Raw genomic sequence first — 23,349 nt, 5'->3', positions numbered from 1 at the left:
TGTTAAGGAGTCTCGTGGCCTGCGGGAAGAAACTGTTCCTCAAGCGATTTGTGCGTGCTTTCGGAACCCTGTATCTTCTCCCTGAGGGTAGCAGGGAGAACAGGCTGTTGTGGGGATGGTTTGTGTCTTTGATGATCTTCAGGGACCTCCTGAGGCACCGCTGTTTATACAGTTCATGCAGATCTGGCAACTCACATTCTGTTACGTGCTGTGCCGCGCGTCTCACTCTCCGTAGCGCCCTGCGGTCCATGGTGGTACAGTTCCCGTACCAGGTGGTGAAGCCGCCAGTCAGCAGGCTTTCAATGGTGCCTCTGTAGAAGTCCCTGAGAATTTCTTTCCTTAGCCCAAATTTCTTCAGGCGCTTGAGTCCGTGTATTCGCTGTTGGGCCTTTTTGACGACAGTGGCGGTGTGGCCGGCCCAAGTCAGGTCCTGGTGGATATTGACTCCCAGGTACTTGAAGCTGTCCACCCTTTCCACCATTGTGCCGTTGATGGTGATTGGGGGGTGTGCGCCCCCCCCCCCCCTCCTGTAGTCTACAATGATCTCCTTGGTCTTGGAGACGTTCAGAGAGAGGTGGTTGTCCTGGCACCATTGTTCCAGGGCCCCCACCTCCTCTCTGTAGGCCGTCTCGTCGCTCCCCGAGATCAGCCCCACGACTGCTGTGTCGTCTGCAAACTTCACGATGGTGTTAGAGGTTTGAGTCGCCATGCAGTCGTGGGTGTAGAGGTCGTACCAGAAGGGGCTGGAGACGCACCCCTGGGGCGCTCCTATGCTGATGGTCAGTGGGGAGGAGGTGAGGTTGCCCACCCTCACCACCTGACGGCGGTCTGTCAGGAAATCCAGGATCCAGTCGCACATTGCTGTGTTAAGTCCCAGGTCCTTGAGCTTGCATACCAGCCTGGAGGGTACTATGGTGTTGAATGCTGAGCTGTAGTCCACGAACAGCATTCTTACGTAGGTGTCCTTCCCCTCCAGGTGGGACAGGGCGGTGTGGAGCACGTGTGCTACTGCATCCGCTGTGCTCCTGTTGGGGCGGTATGCGAATTGTAGCGGGTCGTGGTCCGGGGGGAGTGTGGGGCGGATCTTTGATATGACCAGCTTTTCAAAGCACTTATTGCCAGTATTGGTGTGAGGGCTATTGGGTGCCAGTCGTTGAGGCTGGTCACTTTCTGCTGCTTGGGAATGGGGATGATTGTCGCTGCTTTGAAGCAGGAGGGAACTCGTCGGAGGGAGAGAGACTGGTTGAAAATGTCTGTGAATACGCCTGCCAGCTGGTGGGCGCAAGCCTTGAGGACCCACCCGGGGATGCCGTCCGGGCCGGCCGCCTTGTGAGGGTTGATACGCAGGAACGACCGGCGCACCTCCTCCTCAGTGATGGTGAGAGGGTGGTCTGGGTCTGTGGGGGGGGGGAGGTGGGTGGGGTTGGTGGTTAGGTGGGGATGGGAGGGGGTGGGGGTGCTCACTCATCCCACGCAATGTAAGTTGCTTGTTTACAAGTTAACAGCTTTGTCAGTGTTATGTAACGTTTAGCCGCAACGCGCAACTATAAAGGACTTTGTCGCGGCTACGTAACGTTACATTGGCAAGCTTACCTCGTTGGCTTGATGTTGACAGAATTTGCAAAACAGCTTATCGCCACAAAACGTCCCATTCTGTGAACGCAGATTTCTATGGCCCTTGTGTTGTTTTGGTGTGTCTTCTTCTGTGGCGTTTAATTCAATTAAATTCAATGCCGTTCAAACAGCGTTTAGGTGCTTCTGGATTTGACGTATTCGTCGTGTCGTTTCACGGTACTGCCCGTACCGTAAACTCACGGGATGAATACATGTACCGTGACACCCCTAGTCATTAGTATATACTATACTTATCTACTAAATTGGCACATTTCTCAGTCAAAACAGAGTAAATTGTCACGTTTCTGTCAAAAATAGTTTTATTTGTGTTACATTATATGAACAGCTACATTCAAAATGTTTCCAGTCTTTCAGGACAATATTAGGACAAACTACCTACCTGGTGGCATGGTGTCCTGAGACACCATGCCACCCACGAGGGCGGGCCGGCTCACCCTACAGGCGAAACAGTATCCTGCCTGGGGCGCCAGTTCGGCTAGGGCGCTGTAGCCCCTCACAAAACAACAACAAACAAACAAACAAATCGCTGGTAGGCGCCCCCTCCTTTTCTGCACAATCAGTGCCTGAAATTGGCTGCAGGATTGCGGGAATCCCGCATCTGTTTGCGCGAACCGATGTCTATTATTAGCAATTAGGCGATGGTGCAGAACGCGACATATGATGTTGGACAAGCCGTTTGTCACAGACAGCATCCAGGCGCAGCGTCAGTACAGCTGCAGCAGGTGAGTAGCCTACGTTGGGTGGTGAGTGTCTGAGTTTCACAATCACTTCACCTGCCTTCTTCTCCCCGTCAAAAGTGAACAAGGAACTTACATTTTTAAAAGGCTGTATAGGCTAGGCTGCTTTAGTTTTCCTCTTTTTTAGTTTTGTTTCTGTTTGACATCTGCTAGACTAGCGTTTAATGCTGATCACTTTCAGTCGTCTGGAGCCTTGTTTAAACATTTCCTGATGACTGCTGATTCATATAAGGTGGACTTTCATTGACAAAACACCCAGACAATTTTTATTGTGCGAACCTACAGATACATCTGTGAGCTGTGACTATTGACAGAGGGAGAGAGAGAGAGGGGGAGGGAGGGAGAAGAAAAAGACGCGAGTGAAATAGCAGAGCAGATGGAGGGCGTTCAAACGTGCAAGTAGAGCCTGCCTGCGATCCAGAGATGTGCACAGACATTTTAGGGGCCAGGTGCATAAGTGTGAAAAAGGGGCACCCCCTCATAATTATTTATAAAAAATAAAGTGACATACAAGTCAAGTGCTCCCCTGCTATCAATTTACATATAAATAAAAATCTCTTTATTTTCACACAATTTGAAATCACACAATTGATCAGTGAAATACTGTAATTGATAGATTAATTATGCTATAACTTATTTGTACTGATACATATGCTTATATTAACCCAGTGGCACTCATATTCTGGTTTATTTCAAGAAAAACATTTTGGCTAGTGGAAATTAATTGGCTCGTAACTTTAAAATCTAGCAGCCATATTGGCTGGTGATAAAAAAAAGTTTAATCTCAAACCCTGCAGGGAGAGCAGGTGGTGACATAGGAGCGAGTGAGAAAAGGAGCAAATATATGATTGTTAAGACTGAACACTGACATCACAACCGTCTAATCCTAATGTTAATTTAAAATTAACATATTCCTATATGAATCTGGCTTCAAACGACCAAAATCTTTATATGATGATAATAATAATAATCAATGATGGTGGTTCACGAAAGTGGGGGGGGGGGGGCGCCAAATCAAATCTTGCCTGGGGCACCAATATGACTAGGGCCGGCCCTGGGCAACACCATTATCGTCATTCACATCTGAGTCTGCTGGTTGGCACATGTTTGTAGTTTGCACAGGTTTGTGCACTTCAGACCATTATTGAGACCTGTGCACTCTGGTGGTGTGCACAACCTCACACATTTGCAGGAGAGCAACTGCAAAACGGCATCCTGTTCCGGAGGAACTGTGCATCTACTGGATTTCAAGCTGCCCCTCATCGTCTGTGGTCCACCCATGGTCATTGGGGCTTGGTACAGATGGCTGGTTTTGAAGTGACCGTCTACAGCAGCGATCCTCAAAGTCCGGACTCCGGTCCGCATTCGGACCCAGACGCCGTCCTATCCGGACCGAGCCCTATAACCTACAAATCATTGAGAATTGTTACATTTCACGGAGCGTTTCTATTTTAACCGGCACATGGTTTTCTAGCCTTTACGGTACTGGTTTATCTGCCAGGAAGCTCACAGACCAATGTATGCGCTCTAAATCATCACATGTGATGCTTCTCAGCCAATCAAATATCCGATTCGATTCTGCCTGTTCCAGTGCTGCAGGCAAGAGTGTCAGTGACACACCGACGGACGGAGTAGAGGCGAGAGACTCGGAGAAATGCGAGAGATAGAAGTCATTTCACATGGCGTGCTCAAAAGAAACAAGTAGACCGCAAAAACAAAGATTTAGTTTTAATCCGGAGCAGGCAGACTCATGTTCATTCATTGTTCTCACGGGCAGCTCAAAACCAGGCAGTCTGTCTCATGTGAAGTGCGATGCGATCCTAACCTGTCTATGAAAGCGCCACACGAGCAAACACACTCAAGTCCAGACTGAGGGCACACTCACACATTCACTGCCCAACGGCATGTGACGTTTGCATTGCGAACGATCGATAGACAGACAGACAGACAGACAGACAAACAGACAGACAGACAGACAGACAGACAGACAGACACTGAGACAGACAGACAGACAGACAGATGGATAGACAGATAGATAGATAGATAGATAGATAGATAGATAGATAGATAGATAGATAGATAGATAGACAGATAGATAGATAGATAGATAGATAGATAGATAGATAGATAGACAGACAGATAGGGTGCTCACTTCTCTCAATAGAAAAGGTGGAGGAAAGGGAAGAAAAGGGGATTTTTTTTCTAAAATTAAAGCACTTTTAAGATGCACATTTTTTCAAAGCACTCTGTTGTATGTTATTTTTAAATGCAGCCATTATTTTCACTTGAAATGAGAAAAGAACATGTATTTATTATTATAATAGGCTAGTTATTTATAATTAATCCAGTTAAATATGAAAACTAAATAAACATTGTTGATGTTTATTTTGATTTAACAGTCAGTCGTTGTCTACATACAGACATTGTACCATTAGGCTACTGCAATCATTGAAGTAGCCTAAGTTCAATGGCACTGAATCATAACGCAAGCTACGTTACAATGTTCCGGACCTTTGCTTGAGGACATTTTCTCTAACTGGACCTCTATGACTTTTAATTGAGTGCCCCTGGTCTACAGATTGCAGTCTGATTGTTTGCATGAATGGAATGCATTAATAGCCAATCCTCACATGGTGGAAGCTGGCTGGACTCGACCTCCCCACGTCTGGTGCAGAGAAGTTGGTATCGGGGGAGGTTGACATCTGCAATGTGTGTAGAGGGTACATGTACATACATACTTATATTGACCCTATAAACAATTTAGTATAGGTAAGGTTTTGCCCACCCGGATGGTACCGATATCTGGTCTGGCCCATGGACTATATATATATATATATATATTATATATATAATGTATATATATATACACACTTTTTTTTCCTTTTTCTTTCTTTCAGTATCATGATTCATGCTGCCTTCACCCTCCCTCCCTCTCTTGCAGTCGGTAGGCTCCCCCAGCCCCATCTTCCCAGAGGAGAGCGCTCCTCCTCAGCCCGACAACCACACTGCCTCTCCAGACCACCTGGCTGCAGCGTCTCCAGGAATGCCCGGCCCCAGCTGCAGGTAGGACAACCAATATAGAGATATATCAGAGATTTTATGTATTTTATCGATTATTTTATCTACTTGAATTTAAAGCAGTTTCTGCTGTGCTCAGAGTAAATCTATATTCCTATGAAACGCGGGGGGGGGCTCTATCAGGAGAAACCAAGTTTGTAAAATTTGTTTACACAGGTGTAAGCAGAACACTAATGAGGGTTTCCAACTTCCAATCATGGAAGTTGGAAACCCTCATTAGTGTTTTGTAGGGGTGTCACGATACACTAATTTCACGATACGATACACGATATTGGGTTCACGATAACGATACGATACGATATTTTAACAATATTCTTTTTAACAAAAGTACCGTAAATTCCGGACTATAAGCCGCGGCTTTTTTCCCGTTTTTTGGGCTTTTTTGGCCCCTGCGGCTTAAATAACGGTGCGTCTTATCTATGGATTTTTTCCCCAAAAAAAAAAAAATCTCTCTTTTTTAGCACTCTTTCTAACTATAAATCCACTTCTGTTTTAATTTCCTCTCTTGCCCTCTTTTAACAACATAACATAACATAACATAACACAACACAGGTAAGCAGAAAGAAAAAGACGAAAGAAAGAAAGAAGCAATCACCGCCATGAATGAGGAAATGACTCACCTGCTGGAGGCTGGAGATTCACGGCTTGGGCTAAACTTTTACTCCGTGAAACACTATCGATTAAGTCCGACATCGCTCAGAGGTTTGAGCAGCTTGAAAACAAGTTTGAAAACGTGCAGAAGTCCATCCACTCACTCACTAAAGAAAATAATGCAACCGTGAACAGAGTTTCTAAAAAAAGCGCATCAGCGCACTGGAGGACAAAAACAACACAGTGAGTCCGAAAGTGGATAAAATGCAAAAACATCGAAACGCTGCACACGCAGGTTGATGACTTAATCAGCAGGAGTAAAAGAAATAACATTCGCCTGATCAATGTAAAAGAGGGAGCTGAGATTGGTGACATGGACGCTTTCGTGGCAAAATCCTGTGTTACATCCTGGACCTGAAGGAAGGCGAGAAACCACCAGAGGTGGACAGGGCACACCGGGCGCCTCGGCCACGTCCAGACCCCGGCCTGCCACCGAGGGCCATCTTCATCTGCCTACTCCGCTGGCCCGACCGTCAACTCATCCTCCAGGCTGCGGGGAAGAAGCCCCTCACCTGGGAGGGTACGCGCTTTTTCGTCCGGCAGGACCTCTCCGCGTTGGTGCAACAGAAACGCGCAACATACAACAGCATCATCGAGTCAATGGATATCGCTTTGGCGTACTGTACCCAGCGAGACTCGTCATAACCATTGCTGGACAGCGGCGGAACAAGAGCTCAAAGTGAAACTGCCGAATATCTTTTGAGTTGGACTGGTCAATAGTACTGTGAGTAACTAAAATAAAAAAATAAAAAACGGAATTCTCTCTTCTTTAGCACTCTTTCTAACTATAAATCCACTTCTGTTTTAATTTCCTCTCTTGCCCTCTTTTCACCACACCGCGGACACTGTGTGCACTGTAAAAAAAACAAAAAATACCACAATGTGTGATTTTGTCTGGGGATTAGTGACCTGACTTTTGTTTTGTTGAAATGTTAATAAATGGGAGCTTCCCCAAACAGCCATCTCTTTCCCGACAATCCCCTCTGTGCACGAAGCCTTACATATGGTAATTAAACATCAAAACACCCGCGGCTTATAGACCGGTGCGGCTTATAGAAGAAAAAAATAGTCACCTTTGAAGGTGCGCCTTATAGACCGGTGCGCCTTATAGTCCGGAATTTACGGTAAATCATTTTTATGTATTTATTTATCATTTATTTAACCACGTGAGTCCCGTTGAAATCGAAACCTCTTTTCAAGGGAGCCCTGGGAAAATACTGGAAAAATAGTCTTTCATTTGAAATACACAAAATACAAAACAAATGCTGTTTTTGGAAATTGTTATTATAATAACTATAAAACAACATGGAAGATAATGCTTCTCTTGCAATAGAATGTGTCACACTGTCACAAACTAAATGTTTGTTGCATGGTGAAAGAAAAATAAAGTATACAATCTATTTCTTAAATAACTCATGCTCAATGGTCCCTAAACTTATGTACCGTAAATTCCGGACTATAAGCCGCACCGGTGTATAAGCCGCACCTGCAAAGTTGACTATTTTTTTCTTATATAAGCCGCACCGGACTATAAGCTGCGGGTGTTTTAATGGTATTTTTTTTTTTTTTTTTTTATTGTCGGGAAAGAGATGGCTGTTTGAGGAAGCTCCCATTTATTAACATTTCAACAAAACAACATAACACAACACCACCTGTGTTGTTTTTTACAGTGCACACAGTGTCATACAGTGTCATAAAGTGTGGTGAAAAGAGGGCAAGAGAGGAAATTAAAACAGAAGTGGATTTATAGTTAGAAAGAGTGCTAAAAAAGAGAGATTTTTTTTTTTTTTTTTTTTTTTTTTTTAAATCCATAGATAAGCCGCACCGTTATATAAGCCGCAGGGGCCAAAAAAGGCCAAAAAACGGGGAAAAAGGTGCGGCTTATAGTCCGGAATTTACGGTAATCTTATGTACCCCTTGAGCTGTTTTGCCATGCCAGTAGTAGTCTACCCCCTCACTCATGCGTGTTGATTCTGCTAAATTTGTTCTATTATTATTCAGGAGCAAAAAAAAATAAAAATAAAAATACGATTTTTCTGACGATACGCATATCGTGACGTTTCGATATCGCGATATATCGTGCGACGAAATATCGTGACACCCCTAGTGTTTTGCTTGCACCTGTTTACCCTGCCTTTTCAACACAAAATGGCCCCCGTGAAATGGGTCTATTGATGACAATGTCATCATTGATAATGTTACTGATGATGTCACTGTTGAAGGTTATAATTAGGGCTGTGGCGATTCACTTATCTCCCGATTCGATACTATCACGATTCTTGGGTGCCGATTCGATTTATATTGCGATTCTTAAAGGTCCCAATTCGTGCAGCTGTAACCTCTTAAAAACGTGTGTCTCTGGTCCATAAAACATGATTCTGGATTAATCTGTCGAAAATATAGCAAACCCGTTTGTTGTGACGGAGTTCTCACTTCCTCATCTGGTCGCTTCCCAAGAACGGCCTGTTTCTATAATATATTCAGAACTAACAGTTCCCATTGGCCGCTGAGGGAGAGCCCGCCCCAGGCTCCCAGCGGCCAATCAGATTAGCGTCTGTGGACCAGCACGCTAGGTTGCGAGTTATCGTTAACTAAACGGTACTACGCTAAAGAGGACATCTCAAAATGCCTAGACTTACCGAATGCACCTCTGCAGTTGCTGGATCACGTACAGTTGGCGTCGCTCCAGCTAGAAGTGTTAATTTTGTGGCTATAGACTAAATGGTGCAGGTAGCTTGTGTGAGAGGGACCCGCGCAGTATGCAGGAGGAAGCTAGTGACGTCGTAATTCTCTCCAGATTCCTCTCTGGGCAAACGACGCGTTTGGGGGTGTGGCTTGGAGGAGACTGCAGGGGGACGCTGGATAGGGACAAATCCAACTGTGGCAGTTCTGAACGTGTGACCACTCATTACAGGGAGGGCTGACAGCAGTATATATGCATTTACAAGTAAAAACAGCTTTTGCACGGAATGGGACCTTTAAGTATTGCGATTCTACGATTATTGCGATTCGATATTACGATTTATTGCGATTTTTGTTTATTTTTTTCTTTTATTTTTTCAGTTTGTTTGCTTTTTTACACTAGATTAGAACATGGGAAAAGTTGAATCATACACTAGAGACTGTATATTATATCATGAGTAGGGCTGGGCGATATAGTTAAAAACAGGGGCGGACTGGGATCATAATTCAGGCCGGGCATTAGATACCAAGCAGGCCAGGCCGATATGGGCCGACGCGCGTGAAATTTGGGCCGTTTGAAACCCAATTTGGGCCGTTTGAAGCCCAATTTGGGCCGTTTGAAGCCAGATTTGGGCCGTTTGAAGTCCAATTTTACAATGAGATGCACCCACTTTAACCCTGAAGTGTAATTATTACTTCAGACTAACTAATAAAGTAATAAAACCACTAGTAAACCAGTAGGCGGCGCCTGGCCTGCTGTTCAGTGAGTGGCCTGACTGCGGGCACCCAAAATCTTTTTTTTTTTTTTTTTTTTTTTTGCGATTATCGATTCTGGAATAAAAGATCGATTAAAAAAATCGTGACATTAAAAATCGCGATACTTAGGTGAATCGATTTTTTCCCCCACCCCTAAAAATGTCATCATTGATGATGTCACACCTTCTCTTCTGTGGTGTTTTATGGCAGTTTGCGTCCTTTTTATGTTGCAATACCGCCTATCGCAGAGAGCTATCACAGTTATTAAAAAAGTTATATACAGGAAACACACACACACATATACAATTTATTTTTGCTCACATGTTATTTTGTATAACAGGATGATGTATGGTCTTGTGTAAAATGGTGTCTTGTAATCCCATGTGGGATGGGCCAGAAATGGCATGACACAGAAATATAGAAATGACCTACCTACATTAAAAGCAGCAGAGCCTAGAGGCCAGATAGGAGGGCTTATGACTAGAAGGCTACTGGTTTGAGTCCCCAGACTGGCTGGGGCAGTCTGGGTGGGGAAACTCAATCAGAGAAGGTGTAATGATTTCAACTCCGAAATCAGAAAAGCTTCAACACAGATTGAAAAAGTAGTTGGATCATGTTCGTGCCGTTTGTTCCAGTGGTCCTTTTCCCAATTAATAAGCAAACCTCAAATATGTATCCATGAGTGTGACAATTGAAATAATTAGGGATGCACGATATGGATTTTTTCAACCGATATAACTGATAGATATCTGCTTCTCCGGACCGATAACCGATACAATAACCGATAATTATTATAATAAAAAAATATATATATAAAAAAGAATTTACCTGTATTTTATGCACACCTGGGGTTAAAAAAAAAAGGCAGATGTAGTGAGCATAGCTCTGGCCTAATCAAATCTAACTGACATCACTGTGAACACAACACAAAACAAAGAAAACCTCTGATATAATATGATTGTTTTAATAAAGTGTATCACTCAATTATAGTCAATACAAAAATAAAGGCTTTTATAGAACGGGAAGCCAATGACTGCTTAGTAGGGGTGGGGGAAAAAATCGATTCACCTAAGTATCGCGATTTTTTATGTCACGATTTTTTGGATCGATCTTTTATTCCAGAATCGATAATCGCAAATTTAAAAAAAAAAAAAAAAAAAAAAAAAAAATTGGGTGCTTGCAGTCAGGCCACTCACTGAACAGCAGGCCAGGCGCCGCCTACTGGTTTACTAGTGGTTTTATTACTTTATTAGTTAGTCTGAAGTAATAATTACACTTCAGGGTTAAAGTGGGTGCATCTCATTGTAAAATTGGACTTCAAACGGCCCAAATCTGGCTTCAAACGGCCCAAATTTCACGCGCGTTGGCCCATATCGGCCTGGCCTGCTTGGTATCTAATGCCCGGCCTGAATTATGATCCCAGTCCGCCCCTGTTTTTAACTATATTGCCCAGCCCTACTCATGATATATAATATACAGTCTCTAGTGTATGATTCAACTTTTACCATGTTCTAATCTAGTGTAAAAAAGCAAACAAACTGAAAAAATAAAATAAAAAAATAAACAAAAATCGCAATAAATCGTAATATCGAATCGCAATAATCGTAGAATCGCAATACTTAAGAATCGCAATATAAATCGAATCGGCACCCAAGAATCGTGATAGTATCGAATCGGGAGATAAGTGAATCGCCACAGCCCTACTGCTTAGTCTGCAGATAAAACACAATGACAAAAGGCATAGTAATTTAGACTCTTATTGTCATGTTATGTTGACTGATGCTTTTTATGTAGCCTAATGTGCACGACTGCACCTTTGTTTTCCTTATTATTGGCTCTGTTAGATGGCTCTGTCCAGCAGCTAGCTCAACTCCAAAGTCCCTTTGTTATAGTGGGACTCCCGGCTAGCGCGGTTAGCTTAACGTTAGCGTGTTGTTTTTTGTAGTTAAATACACAATCCCTGGATGTTTCATTTCGGATAAAGGGGTTTCCATTAGTTTCTATATGTTTACACCAGCTCTATGAGTATGAAGTGCTTTTGCGGGGCTGTTTGATCACAAGCAGTGTCAGTGTGTCTGCCAAGCGGGCGAGCCTGAAATGTAGGCCGCGTTACGAGCTAACGCTAACACTCGCTAAGCTAACGTAAAACAACAAACAAATCCGCTGCATCATCGCCAGCTTTGGTTTAACGTAATAGACATTTGCCCTCCTCTCGGAACCCATGCGGGATATGGATTGCAAATTACAATAGCTGTGATCATCTAAACTGTGAAAAACTGCAACATACTGCATGGGAGCAGCCATGTTTGGCCGTCGCAGCTGTGATGTCACGAGCGTGCGACAACAATAGCTCCGGTCCGAGGCAAAAACAAAGCCTGATTATCCGCTGTTAATTTATCGGAAAAAGGCCATTATCGGAATAATAAATAATAACGCAAAATGGCCATATCGGCCGATATTTTATCGGTCCGATAATTATCGTGCATCCCTAGAAATAATACAAATAAACATTCTTATAAAGGCCCAATGCTCAATTTAATTATAAATAAAACAATATCCATATGGCAAAACACAAACAGGCAATGTATATTTTTAAGAACAAAGAAAATACTAATAACTGTATGTTTCCCACAGGATTTGGTGAGATTGTGGTGGGTAAACCTTGCTCGGACCCTCTTGGGGGGGTTCGGGGGGCCATGCCCCCTGTAAGAAAAATGTGTACATTTTAAACTAAAATGCATGAATCTGGTTCACTTTGAGAACCAATTTAAGAGGCTAGATCAGGGGTGGGCAATTATTTTTCATGGGGGGCCACATGAGAAACCCAGATTGTTGCCGGGGGCCGAACAAATATTGTCATGCCGTAACCCAGGAACTTTGATGATAGAGAGGACCACAAAAAAAATTCCTCGCCACCAGAGGGCCAGATTTTGTTGAGGGTTGGGGGCCGAACGGCCCAACGACTTGGGCATTTGAAGTCAGGTTTAGAGGAATAAATCATTTTAAATTAACAGTTGTGATGTCATTATTCAGTCTTAAACAGCAATATTTGATCCTTTTCTCACTCACTCCTATGTCACCACTTGCTCTCCCTGCAGGGCTTGAAATTAGCTTTTTTAACCACCTATGGCTGCTAGAAGTTACCAGACAATTAGAATTTCCACTAGCCAAATTTTTTTTTTCTTGAAATAAACCAGAATATGAGTCGGTTAATTTAAGCATAAGTATCAGTTAGTGGCCCGGGATTCTCAAAGCCTGTGTTGAGGGTCACACGAACAAAAATGCACTCTTGAAGCTAAATAAATCCAAAACCAACAAGTTAATTATTGAATTTTTTTACTTCAATGTACAACAGTAATTTCTTACACATGAGATTACTTTTAGCCTTTTAGTCATAAAGATTATTGAAAGATATTCCATATTCCAGACTGAAATGTTATAACAGAAGTGGAGTATTGGCCAGAATGACATGAACATTTGGACACTTATTCAGTGGGTATCTTGTATGTTGCGTTCAGGTGCACTGTAAAAGAAAATTATATATATATATATTTTACAGTGTATAAAGTAACCGGTAGGCCAAAGGCCAGTAGGCGGAGAACTCGCCGGCTACCGGGGCTTGGGGAACTCCCTGCACTCGTCTCGTTCGCTTTTTTCTTCCTTGATCTTAAAATAAGTCGACGCAGCTGAAATGAGAGCACAGTGCAGGACTCACTCACTGTTGCTGGCACTGCTCAACACATCTCTCTTCACCGTGACGGCGCGTAGCTCAAAGTTTAGTTAAGCATTTAGTGATAGTTTAGGCTAATGGATCGGATTGTACCTCTTTTTTCCCTCCCATATCCGATCCAGTGATTTTGGCCGGATCGGCTCCGATACCGATACTGAGTATCAGATCGGACCATCCCTATTTTGGACAAGTAGCTGGCTGGCTGTTGTTTGACAGTCCATGGGACTAACTATGTATACTGTCAACCAAGCACAGCATTCATCAAAACCTGGGTGAGAGGTAACGGGAAGTAGATTGGAATTCAAAATCTGACTTTCAAATTTCCACAATGCTGACAGAATAATTTGGGTAACTTTTTAGATGAACAGGTCCTTTGTTAAAGTATTATCAAGTGTTGAGTGCTGAACTTGTTGTTGGACAACACTTAAAGTTTGATAGATTGCTGTTACTGATGACTCTAGGCCCTAGAGTCTAGGGCCTTCTGGTCCGGTTGGCTGTCTGACTCACTACAACACCCTGCTCCCCCTAAAAGCACTAGCGTCTCCTTGTGTTCCCAGCCCAAAGCCCGGGAGACGTGGTCCAGTCGGTGCCGAGGAAGCCCAGAGTTCTGCCACGTTCTCCCAGGAGAGGCACGGCTTGAGCAAACCTGTCTGGCTTGAACCTCCTTCCACCTCCTCTAGCTCCAGCTGCCAACAGCAGCAGAGACCAGAGAGCAGCACCACAGCGCCTCCAGGAGGGTCAACCGTGCACTACTACTGGGGGGTTCCCTTCTGCCCGCGGGGCCTGGACCCAGACGTCTACACAAATGTGAGGATTGTTTTGTTTGAATAAATGAGAATACAATACTTTTAGAGTCAGTTACAAAGTGTCAGTGTGGTACACAGTAAAGTAGTAACCAGATTAGTTTCAGAGTTACAAAGTGTCAGTGTGGTACACACAGTAAAGTAGTAACTATATTAGTTTCAGAGTTACAAAGTGTCAGTGTGGTACACAGTAAAGTAGTAACTACCGGTATATTAGTTTCAGAGTTACAAAGTGTGTGGTACACAAAGTTAAGTAGTAACTAGATTAGTTTCAGAGTTACAAAGTGTCAGTGTGGTACACAGTAAAGTAGTAACTAGATTAGTTTCAGAGTTACAAAGTGTCAGTGTGGTACGCAGTAAAGTAGTAACTATATTAGTTTCAGCGTTACAAAGTGTCAGTGTGGTACACAGTAAAGTAGTAACTAGATTAGTTTCAGAGTTACAAAGTGTCAGTGTGGTACACAGTTAAGTAGTAACTAGATTAGTTTCAGAGTTACAAAGTGTCAGTGTGGGACACACAGTAAAGTAGTAACTAGATTAGTTTCAGCGTTACAAAGTGTCGGTGTGGTACACACAGTAAAGTAGTAACTAGATTAGTTTCAGAGTTACAAAGTGTCAGTGCGGTACACAGTAAAGTAGTAACTAGATTAGTTTCAGAGTTACAAAGTGTCAGTGCGGTACACAGTAAAGTAGTAACTAGATTAGTTTCAGAGTTACAAAGTGTCAGTGCGGTACACAGTAAAGTAGTAACTAGATTAGTTTCAGAGTTACAAAGTGTCAGTGTGGTACACAGTAAAGTAGTAACTAGATTAGTTTCAGCGTTACAAAGTGTCAGGGTGGTACACACAGTAAAGTAGTAACTAGATTAGTTTCAGAGTTACAAAGTGTCAGTGCGGTACACAGTAAAGTAGTAACTAGATTAGTTTCTGAGTTACAAAGTGTCAGTGCGGTACACAGTAAAGTAGTAACTAGATTAGTTTCAGAGTTACAAAGTGTCAGTGCGGTACACAGTAAAGTAGTAACTAGATTTGTTTCAGAGTTACAAAGTGTCAGTGTCGTACACAGTAAAGTAGTAACTAGATTAGTTTCAGAGTTACAAAGTGTCAGTGCGGTACACAGTAAAGTAGTAACTAGATTAGTTTCAGAGTTACAAAGTGTCAGGGTGGTACACAGTTAAGTAGTAACTATATTTGTTTCAGAGTTACAAAGTGTCAGTGTGGTAAAGTAGTAACTAGATTAGTTTCAGAGTTACAAAGTGTCAGTGTGGTACACACAGTAAAGTAGTAACTAGATTAGTTTCAGAGTTACAAAGTGTCAGTGTGGTACACAGTTAAGTAGTAACTAGATTAGTTTCAGAGTTACAAAGTGTCAGTGCGGTACACAGTAAAGTAGTAACTAGATTAGTTTCAGAGTTACAAAGTGTCAGTGCGGTACGCAGTAAAGTAGTAACTAGATTAGTTTCAGAGTTACAAAGTGTCAGTGCGGTACGCAGTAAAGTCGTAACTAGATTAGTTTCAGAGTTACAAAGTGTCAGTGTGGTACGCAGTAAAGTAGTAACTAGATTAGTTTCAGAGTTACAAAGTGTCAGTGCGGTACACAGTAAAGTAGTAACTAGATTAGTTTCAGAGTTACAAAGTGTCAGTGCGGTACGCAGTAAAGTAGTAACTAGATTAGTTTCAGAGTTACAAAGTGTCAGTGCGGTACGCAGTAAAGTAGTAACTAGATTAGTTTCAGAGTTACAAAGTGTCAGTGCGGTACACAGTAAAGTAGTAACTAGATTAGTTTCAGAGTTACAAAGTGTCAGTGTGGTACACACAGTAAAGTAGTAACTAGATTAGTTTCAAAGTTACAAAGTGTCAGTGTGGTACACACAGTGAAGTAGTAACTAGATTAGTTTCAGAGTTACAAAGTGTCAGTGTGGTACACACAGTTAAGTAGTAACTAGATTAGTTTCAGAGTTACAAAGTGTCAGTGTGGTACACAGTAAAGTAGTAACTAGATTAGTTTCAGAGTTACAAAGTGTCAGTGTGGTACACACAGTAAAGTAGTAACTAGATTAGTTTCAGAGTTACAAAGTGTCAGTGTGGTACACAGTAAAGTAGTAACTAGATTAGTTTCAGAGTTACAAAGTGTCAGTGTGGTACACACAGTAAAGTAGTAACTAGATTAGTTTCAGAGTTACAAAGTGTCAGTGTGGTACACAGTAAAGTAGTAACTAGATTAGTTTCAGCGTTACAAAGTGTCAGGGTGGTACACACAGTAAAGTAGTAACTAGATTAGTTTCAGAGTTACAAAGTGTCAGTGCGGTACACAGTAAAGTAGTAACTAGATTAGTTTCAGAGTTACAAAGTGTCAGTGCGGTACACAGTAAAGTAGTAACTAGATTAGTTTCAGAGTTACAAAGTGTCAGTGCGGTACACAGTAAAGTAGTAACTAGATTAGTTTCAGAGTTACAAAGTGTCAGTGTGGTACACAGTTAAGTAGTAACTAGATTAGTTTCAGAGTTACAAAGTGTCAGTGTGGTACACAGTTAAGTAGTAACTAACTAGATTAGCTACATTCTGAATGTGTGTGTGCTTCTTGTCCCTTCCTGTCCCTCTCCATCCCTCTTTCATCCCAATAGATGGATAGATAGTTAAATTCTTGCGTTACAGCAGTAGTCACTGACAATAACATACTTATTTCAAAAACACACAAAGAAAAACACACCCAGGTAGGTGAAACAAATAGATATAGTATATACATACTATAAATATATAATGCAGGATATATACATACATACTTCAAAACAATATATACATATTTTACTTTAAACCTCTTCTTTCTCCTAATTTCGCCCCTTCACACCTCTCTATCTCTTTATCTCTAGCCACTTTCACACAACAGAGATCGCGCAATATTGCCATTCAGAAGGCCCGCAACGTCGGCAGCCTTGCCACAGAAATTGTTTTCACACAGAACCAAGCAGCACCGCCACATTCCCGTCCTGGCGTGTGCTTTCTTTTTTTAGCATAAATAGCCTAACCTACTTACTCATAGTGTCGTCATGGAGCATTCCTCCTGGCGTCCCTGTTGCAGTCATGATTGTATAGGCTACTTTTCTTTTTAACTTATACCTTTCTTGCTGTGTGAGGTGGTTTCCCTGTAATTTTTTTTATAAATGAGCTGACCATTCGCACCATTCCATGTCACCGCTGATGCGGATTACATATTCCGTAACATTTACCGCTTTCAAGGGCGGTGTGAAAGCGGCTCGGTCTCTCTTCCTCTCCTTCCTTCGGCAAACACACTAATAAATAAGTCAATAAAATAACAACAATAACTAGAACGGGCTAAATTTGCTGAAGCAAATTTGATTGTGCTTGCTCCCGCGTGACGCTCCGCCCCCCTTGCACCGCCCCTGCCTTAGACCCCGCCCTCCCATCCAGCATCAATACAGCCCCAATCGGCAATGTGTAGCTAGTACGTGTTTAGGCCGTTGCAAGGGTGTATTAACTGGATGCTATGGTGTTACAGGTACTGAAGGCTGCTATAGCGCCCCCTAGAGGCGAAATGACACAATATTTGTCCTATAGGCTCAGAGTACATCCGTCCACACCTGTACCAAGTTTGGTTAGCATCGGACGATCTTTGTGAAATAGGCCCCACCCACAGAACTTTGGAGGTCGATTATATCGCAACGGTGTGGAATTAAAAAAAAACGCAAAATAAGTTTTGTGCGGGACATTCCACACACGCTGTGTGATGTGGTTTGGTGAAGATCGGGCAAAATTTGAAGGAGAAATAGCGAAAAAACGCTTTTCGACAAAATTCAAAATGGCGGAATATCTAGTTAGACGGAAATAGGCGGGGCCTATATCAGCAGATGCGGAATGACCCAAGGAATCCAGGGAAAAAAGAATTTTGAATGTAGCCCTTACGGTTCAAAAGTTATGGACCAAAACGTAAGGAATGCTGCTATAGCGCCCCCTAGAGGCGAAATGACACAATATTTGTCGTATAGGCTCAGAGTACATCCGTCCACACCTGTACCAAGTTTGGTTAGCATCGGACGATCTTTGTGAAATAGGCCCCACCCACAGAACTTTGGAGGTCAATTATATCGCAACGGTGCGGAATTTAAAAAAAACTCAAAATAAGTTTTGTGCGGGACAGTCCACACACGCTCTGTGATGTGGTTTGGTGAAGATCGGGCAAAATTTGAAGGAGAAATAGCGAAAAAACGCTTTTCGACAAAATTCAAAATGGCGGGAAATCTAGTTAGACGGAAATGGGCGGGGCCTATATCAGCAGATGCGGAATGACCCAAGGAATCCAGGGAAAAAAGAATTTTGAATGTAGCCCTTACGGTTCAAAAGTTATGGACCAAAACGTAAGGACGGCTGTTATAGCGCCACCATCTGGTCAAATACTAAAATTTTCCCGCACAGAGTAAAAGGTGACTCTGTAAACCTACCTACAAAGTTTGGTAATAGCAGGTTATACGGTGTCTGAGCTAGAGCTAATTTAATGCCAACGATTTCGAAACCCCATTCAAGTGAATGGGGAAAAAAATCGTACGTTAACGCCAATATCGCGAAAACCGGCGAACGAAACCCTTAGCAATCCAAATGCACACGATTCCTCAATGAGCCGCACGTTTTGATGTCTCCCATGTCTGTGTAGTGTGAAAACTGTAGGAGAAATGGCGAAGCAAACTTTTGACCAGAAGAAAACAGAATAATAAATAAACTAGAACGGGCTAAATTTGCTGAAGCAAATTTGATTGTGCTTGCTCCCCCGTGACACTCCGCCCCCCTTGCACCGCCCCTGCCTTAGACCCCGGCCTCCCATCCAGTATCAATACAGCCCCAATCGGCAATGTGTAGCTAGGACGTGTTTAGGCCGTTGCAAGGGTGTATTAACTGGATGCTATGGTGTTTTCGGCTCATCGGTATAGGGCATTCGTAGATCGTTGCTAGGGTGTACTAAGTAGTTGTGGGCGGGAAATGGGCGGGCCTTTGTGAGTACAAGCGGGAGGAGCCAAGGAAACCAGGGCAGAAAGAATTTTGATCGTAGAAGCTATGGTTCCAAACTTACAAACCAAAACATAAAGAGGGCAGCTATAGCGCCACCGTGAGGTCAAATGGTATAATTTTTTAGGCCAGATTAGAAGAGTACTCTATGAACCTATGTACCCAATTTGGGAACAGTCACTCTTACAGTTTGTGAGATACAGCTACTGAATGCTGCTATAGCGCCCCCTATAGGCGAAATGACACAATTTTATTTTTATCAGCTCAGAGTACATATGTGCATACCTGGACCAAGTTTGGTTCGGATCGGACAATGTGGTCGGGAGTTATGGCGGTTTTTGTGAAGTAGGCCCCACCCACCCCCGCTCCCCTACAGGCCAAATGACACTTTCTTTTCTGAAATCAGCTCAGAAGTGTCAAGTGTCATACAAGAAGGAAGGCTGGCCATAATTCCAATGAATCAGCACTTCCTGCCGCCCTTCAAAATAAAACTATTTAGAAGGGACAGGTTCTGAATGCTGCTATAGCGCCCCCTAGAGGCGAAATGACAAAATATTTCTCCTATAGGCTCAGAGTACATCCGTCCACACCTGTACCAAGTTTGGTTAGCATCAGACGATCTTTGTGAAATAGGCCCCACCCACAGAACTTTTGAGGTCGATTATATCGCAACGGTACGGAATTTCAAAAAAACGCAAAATAAGTTTTGTGCGGGACAGTCCACACACGCTCTGTGATGTGGTTTGGTGAAGATCGGGCGAAATTTGAAGGAGAAATAGCGAAAAAACGCTTTTCGACAAAATTCAAAATGGCGGAAAATCTAGTTAGACGGAAATGGGCGGGGCCTATATCAGCAGATGCGGAATGACCCAAGGAATCCAGGGAAAAAAGAATTTTGAATGTAGCCCTTACGGTTCAAAAGTTATGGACCAAAACGTAAGGATGGCTGTTATAGCGCCACCATCTGGTCAAATACTAAAATTTTCCCGCACAGAGTAAAAGGTGACTCTGTAAACCTACCTACAAAGTTTGGTAATAGCAGATCATACGGTGTCTGAGCTAGAGCTAATTTAATGCCAAAGATTTCGAAACCCCATTCAAGTGCCTAGAGGCGAAATGACACAATATTTGTCCTATAGGCTCAGAGTACATCCGTCCACACCTGTACCAAGTTTGGTTAGCATCGGACGATCTTTGTGAAATAGGCCCCACCCACAGAACTTTGGAGGTCGATTATATCGCAACGGTGCGGAATTTCAAAAAAACGCAAAATAAGTTTTGTGCGGGACAGTCCACACACGCTCTGTGATGTGGTTTGGTGAAGATCGGGCAAAATTTGAAGGAGAAATAGCGAAAAAACGCTTTTCAACAAAATTCAAAATGGCGGAAAATCTAGTTAGACGGAAATGGGCGGGACCTATATCATCAGATGCGGAATGGCCCAAGGAATCTAGGGAAAAAAGAATTTTGAATGTAGCCCTTACGGTTCAAAAGTTATGGACCAAAACGTAAGGGTGGCTGTTATAGCGCCACCATCTGGTCAAATAGTGTAATTTTCCCGCACAGAGTAAAAAGTGACTCCGTAAACCTACCTGCAAAGTTTGGTAATGGCAGGTCATACGGTGTCTGAGCTAGAGCTAATTTAATGCCAACGATTTCGAAACCCCATTCAAGTGAATGGAAAAAAAAATCATACGTTAACGCCAATATCGCGAAAACCGGCGAACGAAACCCTTAGCAATCCAAATGCACACGATTCCTCAATGAGCCGCACGTTTTGATGTCTCCCATGTCTGTGTAGTGTGAAAACTGTAGGAGAAATGGTGAAGCAAACTTTTGGATAGAAGAAATATAGAGATAGTAAATAAATACTAGAACGGGCTAAATTTGCTGAAGCAAATTTGATTGTGCTTGCTCCCGCGTGAAGCTCCGCCCCCCTTGCACCGCCCCTGCCTTAGACCCCGCCCTTCCATCCAGCATCAATACAGCCCCAATCGGCAATGTGTAGCTAGTACGTGTTTAGGCCGTTGCAAGGGTGTATTAACTGGATGCTATGGTGTTACAGGTACTGAAGGCTGCTATAGCGCCCCCTAGAGGCGAAATGACACAATATTTGTCCTATAGGCTCAGAGTACATCCGTCCACACCTGTACCAAGTTTGGTTAGCATCGGACGATCTTTGTGAAATAGGCCCCACCCACAGAACTTTGGAGGTCGATTATATCGCAACGGTGTAGAATTAAAAAAAAAACGCAAAATAAGTTTTGTGCGGGACATTCCACACACGCTGTGTGATGTGGTTTGGTGAAGATCGGGCAAAATTTGAAGGAGAAATAGCGAAAAAACGCTTTTCGACAAAATTCAAAATGGCGGAATATCTAGTTAGACGGAAATAGGCGGGGCCTATATCAGCAGATGCGGAATGACCCAAGGAATCCAGGGAAAAAAGAATTTTGAATGTAGCCCTTACGGTTCAAAAGTTATGGACCAAAACGTAAGGAATGCTGCTATAGCGCCCCCTAGAGGCGAAATGAGACAATATTTGTCGTATAGGCTCAGAGTACATCCGTCCACACCTGTACCAAGTTTGGTTAGCATCGGACGATCTTTGTGAAATAGGCCCCACCCACAGAACTTTGGAGGTCAATTATATCGCAACGGTGCGGAATTTAAAAAAAACGCAAAATAAGTTTTGTGCGGGACAGTCCACACACGCTCTGTGATGTGGTTTGGTGAAGATCGGGCAAAATTTGAAGGAGAAATAGCGAAAAAACGCTTTTCGACAAAATTCAAAATGGCGGGAAATCTAGTTAGACGGAAATAGGCGGGGCCTATATCAGCAGATGCGGAATGACCCAAGGAATCCAGGGAAAAAAGAATTTTGAATGTAGCCCTTACGGTTCAAAAGTTATGGACCAAAACGTAAGGAATGCTGCTATAGCGCCCCCTAGAGGCGAAATGACACAATATTTGTCGTATAGGCTCAGAGTACATCCGTCCACACCTGTACCAAGTTTGGTTAGCATCGGACGATCTTTGTGAAATAGGCCCCACCCACAGAACTTTGGAGGTCAATTATATCGCAACGGTGCGGAATTTAAAAAAAACGCAAAATAAGTTTTGTGCGGGACAGTCCACACACGCTCTGTGATGTGGTTTGGTGAAGATCGGGCAAAATTTGAAGGAGAAATAGCGAAAAAACGCTTTTCGACAAAATTCAAAATGGCGGGAAATCTAGTTAGACGGAAATGGGCGGGGCCTATATCAGCAGATGCGGAATGACCCAAGGAATCCAGGGAAAAAAGAATTTTGAATGTAGCCCTTACGGTTCAAAAGTTATGGACCAAAACGTAAGGACGGCTGTTATAGCGCCACCATCTGGTCAAATACTAAAATTTTCCCGCACAGAGTAAAAGGTGACTCTGTAAACCTACCTACAAAGTTTGGTAATAGCAGGTCATACGGTGTCTGAGCTAGAGCTAATTTAATGCCAACGATTTCGAAACCCCATTCAAGTGAATGGGGAAAAAAATCGTACGTTAACGCCAATATCGCGAAAACCGGCGAACGAAACCCTTAGCAATCCAAATGCACACGATTCCTCAATGAGCCGCACGTTTTGATGTCTCCCATGTCTGTGTAGTGTGAAAACTGTAGGAGAAATGGCAAAGCAAACTTTTGACCAGAAGAAAACAGAATAATAAATAAATAAATAAAATTAAGTATGAGAGATTCTAAGATTGTGCTTGCCTATCTGCAAGCACAATAATAAAATTAAGTATGAGAGATTCTAAGATTGTGCTTGCCTATCTGCAAGCACAATAATAATTGCTTTTATCTCGGAAACGGAAGGTGCGATCCTGATTCCGGGCCTCGTTCAGCTAATTTTGCACCCCGAGTCCAACGCCGCCATCCGTGAGTCTCTACGAGTTACGGTTGCGGAGATACGTTACTGTAGCGCCCCCCATAGGCAAACAATAGCGCCCCCTACACGCCAAATTACACTTTCTTTTCTGAAATCAGCTCAGAAGTGTCAAGTGTCATACAAGAAGGAAGGCTGGCCATAATTCCAATGAATCAGCACTTCCTGCCGCCCTTCAAAATAAAACAATTTAGAAGGGACAGGTTCTGAATGCTGCTATAGCGCCCCCTAGAGGCGAAATGACAAAATATTTCTCCTATAGGCTCAGAGTACATCCTTCCACACCTGGACCAAGTTTGGTTCACATCGGACGATCTTTGTGAAATAGGCCCCACCCACA

General features: G+C 43.1%; 1 protein-coding gene across 1 annotated transcript in view; it reads left to right on the top strand.

Annotated features, from left to right (window-relative positions):
- The window catches only part of LOC310776484 (uncharacterized protein), a 106,374-nt gene that overhangs the window by 28,085 nt on the left and 54,940 nt on the right, over positions 1 to 23,349 (top strand). The window contains exons 4-5 of the mRNA XM_083636671.1: positions 5,314 to 5,435; positions 13,827 to 14,076. Coding sequence (XP_083492797.1) covers positions 5,314 to 5,435; positions 13,827 to 14,076 — 372 coding nt within the window. The remainder of the gene's footprint in view (positions 1 to 5,313; positions 5,436 to 13,826; positions 14,077 to 23,349) is intronic.

The sequence above is a fragment of the Poromitra crassiceps genome (assembly GCF_964638095.1).
Source record: "Poromitra crassiceps genome assembly, chromosome: 1".
NCBI lineage: Eukaryota > Metazoa > Chordata > Actinopteri > Beryciformes > Melamphaidae > Poromitra > Poromitra crassiceps.
The sequence above is the reverse complement of the archived record's forward strand: the minus strand, read 5'-3'. Positions and strand labels throughout refer to the sequence as shown.